The sequence below is a fragment of the Anthonomus grandis genome, chromosome 6 (assembly GCF_022605725.1).
Source record: "Anthonomus grandis grandis chromosome 6, icAntGran1.3, whole genome shotgun sequence".
In the NCBI taxonomy this organism is placed as follows: domain Eukaryota; kingdom Metazoa; phylum Arthropoda; class Insecta; order Coleoptera; family Curculionidae; genus Anthonomus; species Anthonomus grandis.
This window is the reverse complement of record NC_065551.1, coordinates 26,102,738-26,120,912: the sequence shown is the minus strand read 5'-3', so window position 1 is coordinate 26,120,912 and position 18,175 is coordinate 26,102,738. Positions and strand designations below refer to the sequence as shown.

At 31.6% G+C, this 18,175-nt stretch overlaps 1 protein-coding gene across 3 annotated transcripts; it reads left to right on the top strand.

Annotated features, from left to right (window-relative positions):
* Positions 1-1,698: 1,698 nt before the first annotated feature.
* On the top strand, positions 1,699-16,116 carry LOC126737931 (H/ACA ribonucleoprotein complex non-core subunit NAF1). Of its 3 annotated transcripts, XR_007661167.1 has the most exons (8): positions 1,699-2,151; positions 5,940-6,145; positions 6,616-6,794; positions 6,850-7,102; positions 7,719-7,964; positions 10,105-10,413; positions 11,290-11,486; positions 11,553-14,459. XR_007661167.1 is itself a non-coding variant. In XM_050443036.1 (7 exons), the coding sequence occupies exons 1-7, from the start codon at positions 1,864-1,866 to the stop codon at positions 15,166-15,168; spliced, it is 1,536 nt and encodes a 511-aa protein (XP_050298993.1). In that variant the 5' UTR covers positions 1,699-1,863; the 3' UTR covers positions 15,169-16,116. The 3 variants fall into 3 exon arrangements, 2 of the variants coding, with proteins under 2 accessions (XP_050298993.1, XP_050298992.1); XM_050443036.1 differs by lacking the exons at positions 11,290-11,486; positions 11,553-14,459 and adding an exon at positions 15,054-16,116 and having other exon boundaries at positions 6,910-7,102; XM_050443035.1 differs by lacking the exons at positions 11,290-11,486; positions 11,553-14,459 and adding an exon at positions 15,054-16,116.
* Positions 16,117-18,175: the final 2,059 nt, after the last annotated feature.

Sequence of the window (18,175 nt, the reverse complement as noted above, 5' to 3'; positions counted from 1 at the left end):
GGCACGTTATATCCAACGGCAAGGGGTAGGAAAGGGTTTAGGAAAGGAATCCGAAGGATAGGAAAGGAATAGAATGACCACGTGTTGACTGGGTGAAGGATGACGCGGAAGTGCATGGAAATATTATGTAAATATTTCTGAAATATAATTGCTTTCGGCGAAGTTGACTTTATATGCTAAATATTATAGGAATTATAAAAATTCGTTGAGTTTCATATACCTACTCTATTCCCAAAATCCTTTTAAATCATTATCAAAATATTTTACCAGAGTAAGTAAAATATAGTCTACACCATACAATTCTTATAGATCAGCAGTTCTATGACATCTGACACATTCCATCAAAATTGTACCATGAATGTTCCTAGAATATTTTATTATTATCTTAAAATAGCTAAGATTAAATAATTAAAAATAGTTTTTTAGATAAACATAATTACTAAATAAAAAAATTAGTAAATAGTTTGAAATTTTCAATGTAGGTGCTCACGCAACTCTTTATTATCAGAACACTAATAGAATAAATATGTTCATAGATCAATAAAACAATTCATTATCAACATCATTAGATCCTTATCACGACTTGTTCGAAAAAACCTCTGTATAAGAATTATATATAGAGTAAGAAAAATATAGATGATGTCACTTCATGTGTAGTGCCTATATACAGGCCTTAAATTTAAATAGCTCAGTACAAACTAGTCCAGCGCCTGCTTAAGACTTGCATGAAAAACATCAAAACTATTAAGTACTCTTCGATATAATTCCAGTACTTTAATATTGTTCTCAGGAAAAAAGAGCACACAAGTTTTCAATTCCGTACTCAGTATCCTCTTAAATTGAATTTTTGGTCTGGTATTTTGGGCAAACATATTATAGAGCAATTTTTTCTCGATGGTACTTCAAACGCCCAAAAATACCTTAAGTTATTGCAAAACTGGTAGGTAAGATATTCCTGCCATTTCAAGTCCTCCCTGATTTAAACCTGGAAAACCTGGCTGTCCTGTTCATATTGCGATTATGGTAAAAAAAAATTATTAGCGAGACTAGTGATATTAAATGACGATATGCCCTTAAGATCTCCAGATTTATCCCCAAATAATTTAGTAAAAATTTAGTAAGTAAGCCGACAAATTTAACGGAGTTGTGAGGGAAAATTGTTAAAGGTGCCAAGTCTAAATATTTACACAGCATAACAAACATTTTGAGATTACGGTTCTATGTCGCTTACGTACGTATACTGTACGTAAATTCTGCATCCGAAGAATATAGAAAAGTCTCAGGTATATTTTGCAAAATTTGATTGCGTCATCGTTGTCGAACTAAAACACCATTTGTAGCATGTGAGCGTGATGCCCTATTTCACCTTTAAGCACCTCTTTATGCGTAATAATCGATTCCCCAACCTGTATATATTTTAAATCCAATTTATTTAATAATATTACAATACAGTATACTGTCAGCCTGGTTAGTCATACGAACTTTGCAGTCTGCTAGTGCTAGACCGGCCAATACAGCTGATATCATTGGCATGTTTAATAATTTCATCCACTCTGTATACATATAACACTCCTTATTTTTTAATAATGCACTAGCTTAGTGTAACAAGGCGAAAACGCGTTATTTCCAAAGCATAATTCCCACTTGCCCTAATTTGACGTAATTGACAAGCGAAACAAAGAAGAAGAAGAGATGTTTCTTTTTTTTTGTATCAAAATGGCCGGTTTATGATTTGCACGTTTCTTGGTCCGTTTTTTCTATTCCGGGGCCGGTTTTGCTTCGATTTTTCCACCGTATACCGTGTAGTCGAAAAGAGTCAACGAGATTAAAGTATTAAAAAATAAATTAATTAAAGATCCAGGCATGTCATCAATCAATAGCGTAGATATCGACAAAACAAATAAGGAAATTGATGTGGGGGGCGATCAAGGCCAAGGGGCACAAGACGTGCAAAGAGATACTGATACAAAATCTCCGGAAATGTTGATGGACGAAGTTAGAGAAGAGGTAACGAAATTGAATATATCTGGTGAGGAGCCCCAAACTGTTACACAGCCTCCAGTTACACCCTCTAAAGTCGAAGTAAAGCAGCAAAGTGACTCTTTGCGGAACCTCTTGGTATATGATGGAGATAGTGATAGCGATAGTGAGGTAATAATTTTATTTAAAATTGTATATTGTGTATTTATTTAAATACTTCAATAAGATATAATATAGGTACTATTCCAAGTTTTTTTTGTCTTTGAAGCATACAAATAATTTAACATAGTGATATCGCACCATGTTCTTAGTGTCACCAAGTTATATCTTGCAGTGGAGGGACACAAGGTGCCCCACTCATAACAAACCTAAGCTAAAGTTATCTCTCCCATGAGCATGGTGAATATAAACATCTTTAGGAGTCCTAAATACACTTTACTTATTTCTAACATGTTTTTTTTTATTTTCTCAGTACAAAGCACATTATTAATTACATTTTGCTAATCAAAGAGAATTTTTTGTTTAAATGAAATTTTAAGTACTACTTGCTAGTACTTTTTATTTTATTACAAAGAATATCTCTATTGGAATTTTATTGCAGGTATAAAAGTAATTGGTTATAGCTTAGAACTAAATAATGAAAATACATCTAGAAGTAGAAAAATATAAAAATGACCTATTGTAAAATGTGTGAAATTCAGCCACTTGATCTGGGGATAGTCAATAGCTTTATTAATGTCAATACTTAATTGTGTGTATACAGGTGAAGTATAAAATAAATATACAAAGAAAGTATCAGCTTCGGCAAAACAATTATTTACAATGAAAGTCCCTCCAAATTTAAGTATAAAAAATCTAAAAATTTATATAATGGACTTTTTGTTGGTACTTTTACGATATATTTTTTAAAATGACTGGCCGCTCTTTCACATCAATAGGGAGAGCACTACAAAATTTCTGCCAATAAAATCTTTGACCATCCTGAGACCTTTTGAGGTTAGTAGTTTGGTAATAGGTTTTTTTCTTTGTGTGGTGTCATTGATGAAGATTCTCTAGAAATACATAACCATTCATGCTCTTTTTCACATGCATAAGGTTGTTTAAACATACATTCTTGGTGCAGTTAATAACTGCAAATTCACAAATGCATTCACACAGTCTTCTCTGTAGCCTAGTCCAGAGACTACCCTGTCACTGGACCAGATGAAAATATGCCGCTGTTAGTGTGCTCTGAGAGACACATTTTTTCAAGTTCAACAACAGATATAAATTGCTCTTTCGTCCACACACCACTGAGTCAATGTGCACATCCCAAAGCAGCCTAGAATGATGAGAAACTTTTACTTACCATTGACTGCAAACTAGTAATCAGTCCTCTCCTATAACCTCAATAAAACCTAGCATCCTCTGAAGTTTCCACAGTAGACAAGATGGTTCATGAATGGAAAATTGATGCTATGTACAGTGAATCAATGGTATAAGCATTGGATACCTAGTGGCAAAGACTAAAAAAAGAACAACACAGGAATAGAATGTCATTGTGAGTGTCATGAAATGTATCAATAGAAATAGTTTCAAAATGAAAAAAATTGATAAACGGAAATTGGTCTGCCCAAAAACATGGAGAATGGAATAGCTGATTACAAAAATATCTTAAGATTAGACATTATATGACACTTATAAAGTTGTAGATAAAGACTGGGAAGATGGAACAGTCAGCAGATGAAGATTTAAAATATACAGTGAAATTCCTCTTAGCGGACAGCTCTCAATACTGGACATGTCCTATTAATGGACAGTATTTTTTGTCACGAGATTTTAAAGAACAATTTCCTATAAAATAAATTTTCATTAGCGGACGCTTTGTCGGACGGACAAGGACAAAATTTCTCAAAATGAATAAATTTTTTAAATGTCTTTAATCTAAATAAAATAAAATCTTGTTAACGAATACATTTTTTAAATGTCCGTAAACTGGGAGAAAGGTATGGGTGTAGGATTTTAGCAATTGAATTGTGGCATCGCAATTTTAGCGCATCTGATGGTTGGCTGAATAAGTGGAGAAGAAGGCATAATATAAGCTTTAAGTGCATCTCAGGAAAGTTGGCAGATGTAAACCAAGAAGATGTGAATCAGTTCTTAGAGAGGCTACCAGGAATGTTGCTAGGATATAGCCCAGACGACATCTATAACGCAGATGAGAGTGGTTTATTTTTTAGAGCTTTGCCAGATAAAACTTTAATGTATAAAGGTGAAAAGTGCACAGGGGGCAAAATGTCAAAAGAACGATTAACAATACTATTTTGCGCCAATATGGCTGATGACAAAGAAAAGCTTTTGGTTATTGGAAAAGCTGCGCGCCCACGAGCCTTAAAAAATTTACCACTTAAGAGTTTGCCGGCTACATGGACATCAAATAAAAAAGCTTGGATGATAAGAATTATCATGACAGACTGGATTTTGGATATCAATAAAAGAATGGGTTGTCAAAAATGAGAAATTTTACTTTTTCTTGATAATGCTGGTTCACACCCAAGAGAACTTAACCTTAAAAATATTAAAATGCTTTTTGTACCTCCCAACACAACTTCTGTATGTCAGCCCATGGACCAAGGTATAATACAAAATTTTAAATTATTTTATAGAAGCCAGATTTTAAAGCACATCCTATCAAAAATGGATGATGTATCGTCTGCTTCAGATTTATCAAAATCGATTAACATTTTGGAGGCATTATATTTTATTAAGAACACCTGGAATAAGGTTACCCCACGCACTATACAAAATTGTTTTGTCAAAGCTGGTTTCCAAAAATCACCTCAAGGAGATACTCGAGCAGAAGACTACGATCCAGAAGATGACTTACCTTTGGCAACTTTAGCGGAATTCTGGAAAAACTGTCAGGAAGTTGGCCAAATTTCTAAGGCATTAGATAATGACTTTATTATATTGGACCAAGAACTTCATACGGAGGAAACATTTGAAGGAGGTCTAGAGACCATTGCTGATGAGGTACAAAATACAATTTTGCAGGAAAGTGATAGTGAAGAAAAGGAAGAAAGGGAAGAAGCTTTGAGTACTGTGAATTCTTATGCCGATGCATTAAAATGTGTTGATGATCTAAAAAAAATTTACAAAAAACTATTTTGTTGCTTTTGAACACCTTAAAAATATCGAATTGCATTTTCAAACCTGCCTTTTTCAGGAAAAAATGAAAAAGAAGAAGCAGGCAAAAATATCCGACTTTTTTAAGGTATAAGATCTAAAATTTGCAACAAATTTTTAAGGATTTTAAATTTCAGTTTTCTTTTTCTGGTATTTAAGGTAGCAATGTACCTATGATTGTTTATACTTGTAATTTTCATCAATACATGTTAGTTAATAAAAATTATGTACATACATTTACATATTTGGGTTTTCCTATTAGCGGACAATAAACTTGGTACCGTCAATGTCCGCTAATGGGAGATTTCACTGTATATGACTCATTATTCTTCTGTGCACATCCAATACTTGGTTTACCTCTGTCAAATGTTCTCATACAAGAATTCTATTTAAATAATGACACAAGAATTGCAAAATAATCTGTTCACTTATCAGTTCACCTTTTAAAATTATAAACAAATTTCACCTTACTTAAAATATAACACTGTATCTGAAAAGGAAGGTACCTAATAATAGAAATCTCATAGCAAGATGATAAATTATACTTTAAAAGTAAAACTCAATCAAATATAATAATTATCAACACAGTTTTGATTACAAGCTTTTCTCCATAATTATACTTACTTAAAGAGTTGACTGTGAGCATATGTTTTATGTAAAACATTGAGTTATATAACCTATATGATTTCCATTATAAATCTAGACTAGGAATATGGTTTAGATCCATAGAAGTAGTTATTAATCTCATTTAAAAATTATTTTTGAAAATGTTTAATAGTCCTTATATTTTTTAGAGTGACTCTCAAGATGAAGGCCATAAGGATACACCAGAAAAAAAAGAAAGTAACTTAAGTAAACATATTAAAGAACCAGAATGGAGAGAGGAATATTCAGGTTCTAGTGATTCAGAGACTGATTCATCAGCCAGTACTCTTTCGTCTGACTCTGGGTCAGATTCGGATTCTGCTTCTGTGATATCTGACAGTGATGATAGAATAAAGTAAGTTAGCAAGGATAGATAATGATAAAATAGTAGGGATAATTAAGAAGCTATTGGCTGCAGTAAGGTATTTTGTTAATAAATGACCAACAATTAAAAACTGGCAAAATTATAAATATATTTAGCTTTAACTTTAGTTTCCAAATTCAACCAATTATCTTCTATTATGTCATATTGTATAAGTACTGGCATGAAATGGCAAAAAATGTGATGAAATTACAATTTTTGAAAATTGGTGACAATAGAATATATTCATATAGCTATGAATTAACTCTAGTTAAATTTCAACATCATAAATTAGTTGGGTTATCATATTTCTGTTGTGTATGTCTAAAATATACCTTTCCTATTTCTTTTTTCCTACTTAATCTAATCTTGATAGATAGATTTTTTTCTCAGATATAAATAATAATATGTTGAAAGATAAATATGTTAGTCCCTGATACTTATGGATGTATTCATTTTCCCAGAGCTGCTGATTGTTCACCACTAAATGCAAGCACTAAAAAAGGAGCAGTTAAGAAAACCAATAAGTCCTCAGAAAGAGAAACTGACCTCCCACCAATTCCGGATTTAAGTAACCTAAATATAAGTTCTGTTGAAGAATTTATGCATATTGGAGGTGTTACTTCTGTAATTGGCAATATAGGTAAGAATGTGTTCACTTTGAATCACCCTAGCTCTTAGCAAAACATTTTTTTTAGTTACTATTGAGACAATACGTGGTATGCCAGCATTTGATTTAGATTCTATGCTTTTCATAGATTACCAATCCACAAAGAAGCCTTTAGGTCCCATTGATGATGTTATAGGGCCAGTTTCAGAGCCCATGTATTGCGTCAGATTTAACAACGAAGATGAAATAAAAAAGCTTGATGTTAAATTTGGAACTAAAGTCTATGCAGCGCCTAAGAGTGAAGCATTTACAAAGTTTGTTTTTCTTAAGGAGCTTATGAAGTAAGTTTGTGTTTTTTAGCTTTTATTTTGGTTTTTCTGCTTTGCATGTTTCTAATGCAGCTTTTTTGCTCCTTGCTAGGAAGAGATGCTAAACTAAATGCCCCCGCCAAAAGATTTAGAAGATTCTTTATTTTTTTTTTTAATTTAAGAAGAAAATTTCAGTTGAGACTATGGCTATAAGTAGGTAGTTTTTGTTTAGGGGGTAAACCACTGATTTATTATTTATTAAGAATTAAAAAAAAAAATCAGGATACAATACATACATACATATACATACTGTTTAGAATCTATAATGTAAAATAGACTTTTAGTATAAAGTGAAAATTATACAAAAAAAAATTAAACATTTAAAATACATACAAACATAACAATAAAAATTAATAAAGCAATAATAAAAACCATTTAAAATAAATTAATTCTTTAAACTTCTTTAAATAGTCACATTAATATGGGTGGAACTTATACAGCTTAAATAATCAAATCAAAGAAAATTGCCTGTGGTTTGCTCCTGGGTTTATGTTGTCCTGTTTCAAAACTGTGGCGTCACATATTTTCATTAAATATGCTGTATTCTTGTATGACGAGTAAAACAAAAATGAAATGTTATTATTTTTAGGATAAAAGGATCCGACGCGTCTTGGTTAAACGATCAAGAACAACCGATTGAATTGGCGGAATTTTCGGATGACGAAATGGAACGACAAGCAAGGAAACCGACGAAAACCCACTCGAAACGGAAACTGGATGACAGCAGCCTGGAGAGGCACCAAAAATACGAGAGAACCATGAATCACTGCAACAATTTGAACACGCGGGTGTGCAAGTTAGCAGATGCACAGAAAAATCTATCGAAACAAATCAGGTAAGTTGTATGGCCCTTTAAGAGTTTAAAACTATATTTTATGACTTGTAAGTTATTTCTGAAAATTAGCCTAGATAGTATAATATAAATTAACTTAAAACAGTTGTCACAAAATATAAAAGCCAGTTTGTGTAATATAAGTTTTAAAAAGTATTGCTCAATATATCTAAGAAAGTTTTTGTAAATTGATGGCAATATCTATCCCACGAACATTGCTTCATTGGATTATGCTGCATGTTAATATGCATAATTGAAATCTGCTTAAAAAGGTCATTTTTTGAGCCCAAAAGCTAAGTTCACTTAAAATATTATCACAATGTATCATGAAACACACAATTGAACATTGTTTCTTTGGCCATTAAGTAGAGGAAATTTAACTTTGAAAGAGCAGTTTCATAAGAATCCTTTCTATAATTTCTCATGCTGCTTATAAGATATAAAAAAGGGTAACTGCTGAGGAATGAGGGAGTGTACTCCAATTTAGGAGTCTTTAATAAACATATTTACCTCAATTAATGCTTTTAAATTTATCACTTTTCTTTCAACTTAACAGAAAAATTTGTTGGTTCTTTGGTTAATAAGTAGTAATAAGATGAGCAAAATAAAAATAATCCCAATGAAATCAAATTTAATTGAGGATTGCTTCATCATCAGAAGCCATGAGCAGTTCGAAGTAAGGACATGAGAGCATACCATTAGATAACTTGATTGGAAATTAGTAACTTTAGTTATCAGATCTATAGAATATTATTAATACCAAATTTAGAGCAAAGAGTTATTACATTAATACAGTTAATACTACTGATAAAATTAAAAAATCATCAAAAAGCAGTTGTTCCAGGCTTCGAATGTGTTTTTAGATTGATGGTAGAATATCTGGCATAATCTGAACATCTGGAGTATCACAACATAGTCTTAGTTACACTGTCCCAAAGATCTTTAATATGCTACCAGATGAACTAAAGCACAAACTATATAAGAGCATAAAATCTATTGTATAATCTAATAATATTAAGTTCATTAATATTATTACATTGTTACACATTTACTACATTATTTCATTACCTTATTACCTATACAATATTTACTTAAAGGGGAAAGCAGTTTACACATCAACATTTTGTTCAGGGTGTTCTGTTTTCAATTTTAGTTAAAATAGATTGATAATTTGATGGTATATTTTTAAGTACTTCTTAATCCATTTGGTATTTAACTTTGTACTGTGATTTGGGTTTAGGTAAATAAACAAGGTAAGTAATTTTTATCTTGAAAATTATTTATATTCTCCTGAGTTATCTTACTCAAGATATTATCTTAAATGGATATAAATGTGGGTTTGTCATAAATTTGAGATTAAATAATACTTTCTAGGCTAAAATTGAGTTTGTTAGATATATCTAATAGGAACAGTAATATAAAACAGCTTTTTTGAGCAACTTTAACTCTTTGACGCCGGATTTAATTTGTAACCCTTGCAGAAGTTTTTTTGCTTGAATATTGTTAATGAGTAGTCAATTTATCGAGTAAATAATGATAAAAAAATATTTTGTTATAATAGAGGTTTTAGAAAGTTTCACAGTGAAATAAGTAGGCAAAAAACAAACATTTACAAAAAAATGTGATCGAACCAAAACGCAATAAGAACCAAAAAATTATAAGTTCCTCGAACTTATAATTTCAGTACTATTAGTCTTGTTCTAAATAATGACAAAATGTTTAATTTTTTACAAATAAGTTTAGATTGACTTGTGGTTTCATCGCTATTTTAGTTTGGTTTCTGTCGGCAATTTTAACGCTAGTTATACCGATGATACCTCATGTTCCCTATTAATTGTTTTTATTTATTGTACCTGTTTTTCATGGCTCTGGTAGTGATTCTGAGCATTTCTGTTTTCACTACTCAACTTTTTTGAAACCAATTTAGCTTCTTAATAAAAGGCCATTCTTTCTACATTGAGTTACTGTTACCTAGTAATAGTTCACTGCAGAACTTCACTACCTCTTAATTATTAATTTTTTATTTGAATCAAAACTTTCCATTTGTTGAAATACATGGTTTTATTTCTCTGAGCCTTTCCACAAGTTGTTGGATTCTTTTCTTGTTTTAATAGCATTTTAATTCAAGAATAATATTTCTTAGAACTAACCACCATCGAAGCGATTTCCAAGAACCTGTACCACCAGCACCATTCAGTCTTGAACCTCCCACGTGGATACCGCCGGAATTTAATCCGACAGTACCTCCTCCGATGCTTGGACATCCGACGCCCTACGGTTGGCCCGTCGCCGCACCGGCAGCTACACATCCCAACACTTTTAGTGTCGGCGGTCAAGAAAAATATGCTTTTGCACCGATGCCCCTTCAAAATCTCTCGTACTTCCGAAGAAATTTATATGCCAATCCGTGCATCAACCAGACGGTCGAGACACCCACCGCTGGAACACAATTGTAAGTATTTTTATACAGTCGTGGAAAGTTGGATGTAGATGTGAATACTTTTAATAACGTTTTATTTATTTATTTATTTATTTAAGTACAAGGCTCTCCTACAGATAGACTAAGCAATCCAATAACAGGAAAGCACAAAGTATCTTATGAATTTAAATACAAGTAAGCGCTTTGCCAAACATTACATTTTCACCAAACCTAACAAATACACCAAGCAATATAAACCAAACTAACTTATTTAATAGTAACTCTTATAAACAATAAAGAAGCATATATACATATGAATAATGACAATAGGGAAAAAAAGGACAATATTTATCGTTATTTACGAAATTAGGTAGAATTTTTTAAGTATCGCTTAAATGAAGCCATACTGGAGAAAAATATATCAACATTCAAATTAGTTTCTTGAAAATTATTAAAACTACGGGCGCATCTGAACAATGGAGAGTTAGACAAATAGTTTGAAGAATATCTTGAGATGCTAAAGGTCGATCTATTACGCAAAATATAAGGATTAACGTTGATATGTAAATTTTCCAGACAGAAAGGGCAGTCTATTAAATTATTAATAATTTTATAAATCAATATTAAATCAAAATTGTTTCTACGACTCTCTAAGGGCTTCATACCATAAAATTTTAAGTTATCATAGTAAGTAAAAAAATGTCTCTGTCTATTAAAGCGAAAATTTACTATATTTACAAACTTTCGTTGAACTCTTTCAATTTGGTCAATATATTTGTGATACATCGGATTCCAAGCCACTGTCGCATATTCTATAGTAGGTTTAACGAACGCATTATATAATAATATTAATGATGATTGATTACTAAAACCCTTTGTAATTCGAGTTATAAAACCTAGATTTTTTAGAGCTTTCTGAACAATGTTTTCTATATAAACGTCGAAGAGCAGTCTGGAATCCAACGTCACACCTAATCCTTAATAAACTCCACATACTTCAGGATAGTGCCCCCGAGATAGACTCACATTTGTTTTGTGTCTGAGATAGTTTTCTGCTAAAAAGTATAGAATGACATTTTTCTGGATTAATAAATAATTTATTTAAGGTACAGTACCTTTCAAAATTTGCAAGATCAGATTGCAGGGCACGAAAATCTGATACTGATTTTTAGGTCATCTGCATATGCAAGATATCTACAGGTAGAGAAACATTGACCAATGTCATTTAAAAAAATTGATAACAAAATCGGTCCCAAATGAGAACCTTGCGGTACTCCTGAAGTTACGGTTGTACAAGAAGACTTTACTCCATTTACGACAACGTACTGAGAGCGATTTGTTAGATAACTTTTAATGAGTTTGAGCAGGACCCTGTGCACACCGAAATTCTCCAACTTCACGAAAAGTGTAGGATGATGTACCTTATCAAAAGCCTTGGAAAAGTCAGTGTACACGGCACAAGTTTCCAGACCACTATCCATACTTTCGTATATACTCTGAATAAATGGTATTAATAATTAATAAATTATTATATTAACTAAATAAATGGTTTTTATTATTTTATAATATTAGAATTAATTAATTTTGTCTGAGTTCAAAACTATTAAGTATTAATTTTCAATCAAGTCAAGACATCGTTATTTTTTATCTGAATTTAAAAAGCAAAACACTTTGACTTTAAAACTAGGAGGGCTCAGGGTAGCATCGGAAAAATAATATATGTTTCTTTGGAAAAATTATGCCACAGCTAGGGAAAAGGAAAATCATTAATTCTGGAATTACTAATGCAGAAAAAGCAAAAAGCAAAAATGAAATTAGGTCATTTGTAACAGGTATGAGTCTCACTATATTCTTATACTCAGTAGATTATGATCGCCACATGCCAGTACTCGCATTTGCTTTCACAGAACCGAGACATCGCTCACAGTGTAATTGATTTAATTAATTGAAAAACATTTGGCTTTCATTATCACAGCTCATAGTTCGACAGTAAATATTTAACATGTCTTACACTATTTTTCATTTATGTGTGACATAAATTGTTACATAAATAAATGAATAAAAATATAAGAATAATAAGAAACAGCCTGCACAGAATTATTGCAATAAATTTATTTTGTTTAACAACACAAACTGATATTCATAACAAATAGTTCATTATTAATCGCTTTCGTTATCGGAACTTAAATCATTCGTTGAACAGTTTGATTCTATAACTTCTCCGTTGCTACCAGATTATCGTCCATGGTCGTAAAATTATCTAGTTCAGGAAGATATTTTTCTACAGTAGTTACGTTTTGGCAGTGATTTTGCAACCAATATCTTAGCGGAATATCCCAGTCATCATCATCATCAACACTTTTATATTTCTCGTACCACTGATTCAGAGGCAAGTCATCATCTGAATCAAACTCCTCCATCGATTTCACTAGACCAGCATGTCGAAAGCAGTTTTGAATCGTTTTTTGTGAAACCTCATTCCAAGATTTCGCAATAATTTTTATCGAGTCTAGAATTGTTAGATTGAACGTTTCCTCACTATCCAATGCTTGAATTAGGCGATACATAAAATATCTACGGTAATAGGTTTTCAGGCATTTTATTATGCCTTGATCCAATCTGATATTTGTCAGATCTACATTCTTTGGATGAGCTGCACAATTGTCCACTAGAAGCAATATTTTTCTTTTTTGACGTCTTAGTTTTTCATCCTACTCTTTCAAATAATTAATAAAAATGTCTGAAGTCATCCATGCGCGTCTATTCGATTTATAAATAACAGGCAGGTTTTTAATATTTTCCATGCACCTCGGTCGTTCATATTTACCAATGACAAGAAGTTTACATTTTTCACTACCTGTCATATTTGCACAAACCCAAACGGTGTATCTTAGCTTTGATTGCTTGCCTCCCACACACTTTTCTACTTTTCTAAATTTCAGTCTACGGTCTGGAGTCATCTTGTAAAATAGTCCGGTCTCATCCCCATTAAAAATATCTTCACAGCTGTAATTTTGTGCAATACCTGGCCATTTCTCGGTTAACCAGTTTACCACAGCTTCCCTGCTAACATCTCCTGCTTTAGTGGACACTTTGCCGACATTGATGTTGTGACGAACTTTAAAACGCTCGAGCCAATCCGTAGAGTACTTAAAATCTCCACCGTGTAATCCCTTAGATAAATCTTCCGCTTTTGCCTTTAAAAGTGGTCTACTTATAGGAATATTTTCGGTTCTTCTCACCTCAAACCATCGAATAAGAGCTTGATCCACATCTGGGCGTACGGGATTCCTAATTTTCTTAATTCTTTGCGATTTATTTTCACTTGCTTGTTTGATTTTTTCACGATTGCTCCAAATTGTAGAAACTGTTGTTTTTGCCATATTTTTCCTTCTCGCAATTTCCCATTTGTTAATGCCACTTTCAATACTTTTATTGATGTCTATTTTTTCTTTCAAATTTATAGCTCTGTGCTTATCCGTTATTTTACCAAAAAAACTACTAAAACTCGCACTCTATTGTGAGTTTACTAGTGAACTTCACGCAATGTCCAATCTAAAACTACCGGTCATCTCATTTTGCCTGTTTTATAAAATTTCTCAGAGTCGAGAACTGAACATCCCCGGCGGCCTCGGTACCAACGCGCGACCACAGAGAAACTTCTCAGTATCGATTAATGGAAATCCCCGACAGAGGTGGAAAATTACTCTGCTTATAACGTACCTTTGTACGTTACAACCGGAAAATTACTGTCAATCGGGCAAAAATATTGAACGTTATAGCCGGAGTTAAAATTTTAGTTAGTACGTTATATCCAGTAAAATGACAAGACTGTTTGGGCGGGTTCCGAATTATAAGTACGTAATAACGGGAAGTACACTGTATATAATTTTATGTTGTTAATTTATCCCTAAAATCCATTCATTTTTTGTAATATAGATCCTATACCTATACCCTTTACTTTTTAACACATGATAACTTTTGTGTAATTTAAGTATAAAAAGCCGATTATTTAATCCATTATTTTTAAGCATTAAGATTTGTATTAAATAATAATGAAGAATAATAAAAAATACTATGGTTAAAGCTAAATATTGGTATTGCTATTACACACTTGAAAAATTAATTAAATAATCTAATTTATCTTAAATACTATTATATACCTTAATTAACAAATATAAAGTTTTTAGTTTCACTATTATGTGTTAATATGACCTTCCGAATTTGGATTTTATAATTTTCTCGCGTGGTAAAAAAATACATATTTTATGATAACCTTTTTGTGACCCACCCTGTATATGTAAAAATATTTGTAATTTGTAGGTTTTAGGAAACCCTACAACTTTGCTACAGAATTTCTTGCTCTATATCTTATATTTACGTCCGCCTTGTTGACGCACCCTGTATGTTGTAATGTTCTTTTTTGAACACAGGAAACCAGCAATCAGGCCATAGATATAAAACAAGTACATTGCAATTAAATTATCCCAGGCATCGATTAACTGTTAACAGAAAAAGGTCATCAGTAATAGTTTACCAAACCACATTCAAATTGAGTCCTAAAAAAATAAAATTAGGTTTTTTCAAGTTTTTATTACTTGGTCAATATACGTTTTTCTTCCTAATATTTCTCTTTTATTTATTTATTTTTTTAATAATTATTTGTTTTTCAGAAGAGGTTATGGAAGGGCACGAGGTCAACTCCAAACATTCCGTCAAAATTCAGACAACTACTTTAGCAACAACAGTCGAAATTGGGACGCGGGTCCCTCATCTCAACCATTTTAGTGTTTTACTCTTTGTTAAATTCTATATTTTTTTTTCAAACTTATTAATTTATTACTTATTTTTTCTCGGTTATAGAGGACTAATGGACCATTTATTATTTTCCTTGAAATACTAGAGGGGTAGTTTATTTTCTAATTTAATTATTTATAATCCTGGGTATTTACTGGGTTACTGTGACTTAAAATGTAAATAGTACAAGATATTTAAGTTTTCTATTAATAAAATAAAACTATTTAATAGGTAAGTTTTTTAGTAGACTAGTTTTAAATGCAGGGTTTTACAGGTAAAAAATTTCATTGCTATGGTCTTGGATAAATGGATAAAAAAGGGGTCGTGATTGGGAAATAATATTAATGAAGCTCTCTTGAGTTTTGTGTATGGATTTCCATAAAACATGTTGTTTTTAAAATTAGAATATTTTTTATTACAGTTACTACTTCCTCTTGCAATAAAATTCCTAATATGCAGCAATAAACGTAGTTTCAGCTTCAATAATAGAGTAAATTTTTATCGCAATAACTTTAATATTACATTAAAATACCAATAGTATTAGCAGTGAGTGCAGTTTCTTTGTTTGAAAGAATTGTTAAACAGAAGCTAAAATAATATTTTGTTACAAATTCTGCTTTAACAACCATTCACAACATAACATGTAAAACTAAGAATTTGGTGTAGCAAGCAAGCAATAGCTTTTATTTTCCTTATTATTTCTTATATGTAACCCAAATCTATGAGATGTGATAAAATAATTTATTTATGGAATAGATGTGAAAATATTATAATTTTGGTGTTTATTTGGCTGAGGAGTGGCAGATTTGGGATGTATAAGAATAATTAATGGTATATTTTGTAAATAATCTTGTTTTTGTAGAAGTTATTTTTTTTTGTATTTTTTTCTCCTGTTATTAAAGTTGTATTATAAACTGAAATACAAAGAATTTACCAGAATTTATCTGCTTATAATTTAGCCTAAAAGTGTGATACTTGATAGTAAATAAAGAATTAGTTCAATGAGTTTAGCATAGTATTTATCAGGTATATTTCTAGTTTTAGAAAAATGAACCCTAATTTTATCTGAAACTAAATTTCTTATATCTCCTTTATTTTATCACAAACATTCATCTGATTTTCATCTCTTTAATATCGACCCAACCACGTAACCCTAAAAAATATCTATGATTACACTTATGGTTAAAAATCTAATTGTTTGGAACCTACATTACTTTGTTCCAATACATTTGTAATTATTAAACTGAGATAAGTATATATATAAATGAGAGCCCAGCTCTTCAGCCCATTTTCTATATCATCGTTTCATTTATTTATTATCATCTAGGTAGCCTGATAATAGTGTTTTTCTGGCGTGGTTTGTCAGATTAAACCAGAAAAACATCACTTTGTCATTTTTATCTTTTTTAATTCTTAAACTGAGATAAGGATATATAATGAGTCCAGCTCTTCAACCCATTCCCTATATCGTCGTTTCATTTATTTAATAGTGTCTGGATCACCCGAAAATAGTGTTTTTTTGGCGTGATTTGTGATATTCAACCAGAAAAACATCACTTTATTCCAATACTTTTCTAACTGCTAAACTAAGATAAGGATATATAAATAAGAGCCCAGCTTTTCAACCCACCTCCTATATCAACGTTTAATTTATTTAATAGTGTCTTGATCGCCTAGAATTAGTGTTTTCTGGCGTGGTTTGTCAGATTAAACCAGAGAAACATCACTTCGGTCCAATACTTTTCTAATTATTAAACTGAGATAAGGATATATAAATGAGGGCCCAGCTTTTCAACCCATTTCCTATATCATCGTTTAATTTATTTAATAGTGTCCGGATCGCCTAGAAATAGTGTTTTTCTGGCGTGGTTTGTCAGAATAAACCAGAAAAACATCACTTCGTTCCAATACTTTTCTGATTATTAAACTGAGATAAGGATATATAAATGAGAGCCCAGTTTTTCAACACGTTTCCTATATCATCGTTTTATTTATTTAATAGTGTCTTGATCGCCTGGAAATGATGTTTTTCTAGCGTGGTTTGTCAGATTAACCCAGGAGAACATCACTTTTAACGTATTTTACTAACAATTCTATTTCGAAGGTGTTTAGTGCGAATAACTGTAAACACGAATGTTGCAAAACTAGTTGCAACATAAAGAAAAACAATTCAAATTCACACATAAACCATCCACACATTTATACATACCCAAATTAAATAAAACACAACATTTACAATAGAAGTCGACTTAAATAAAAATTTATATTCGTCACAAGATATACATTCTCGGAATCATTCCCCTTTGTTTTATTGGTCGCGACGAGCTTCCTCACACCCCCGCGCAGGTAACGGTTTTTAAGGAAAATTGCATCATCCGACTTTTTGGCGTCAGTCGCTCCTAGATAATGGTTATGTAAGGAGACTCTCGGTCTCGCTGTTCTGTCCCGCCCGCTCGCATTTTTTCTAAATAAGAACAACAAATTCTCTCACACAAAATTAAATGGTTTTAAATTAAATTGTTTAAAGTACTTTTCGCGTTTCTGTTTTGGTGCCCTTTTCACATAGCCAGCTGGTCCTTCGTAGCCCTAAATAGAGATACAAGAAAGCCCTCAAGTGTTGTGGATTTGGATGCAGCCCAAATTCCATCAACGAACGATAACAAAAAAACGAGCTTCATAAATGTACAAACAGGGAAAAATAACGGTGACCTTTAATATTAACTTGGGGTTTATTTTTTTTAAATCAAGTAATTTTTTGTAAATGAGATGTAACTGTAAATGAGATTTTGGAAATAATTTAAGAGCAGAACATTTTACGTTAAGACGAGATTTAAATTGCCAAGGAGCCATTTAAAATGTTTTTTTTTTAAACGTTCAGAAGGAACTTTAGAGGAATAATGCTTTCATTTTTAAATACAATTTTTCGCTCTTACTGAATTTGGTATTAAATATATGGAGTTCTATTTAAAAAAATACCTACGAACAAGAGTTATTTACA

Excerpts from the sequence above, each read along its gene's own strand:
- LOC126737931 (XM_050443035.1), top strand. The coding sequence starts at position 1,864 with ATGTCATCAATCAATAGCGTAGATATCGACAAAACAAATAAGGAAATT. Across the intron at positions 2,152-5,939 it reads ATAGTGATAGCGATAGTGAG|AGTGACTCTCAAGATGAAGG; the intron begins GTAATAATTTTA and ends TATATTTTTTAG. Across the intron at positions 6,795-6,849 it reads TTCTGTAATTGGCAATATAG|TTACTATTGAGACAATACGT; the intron begins GTAAGAATGTGT and ends CATTTTTTTTAG.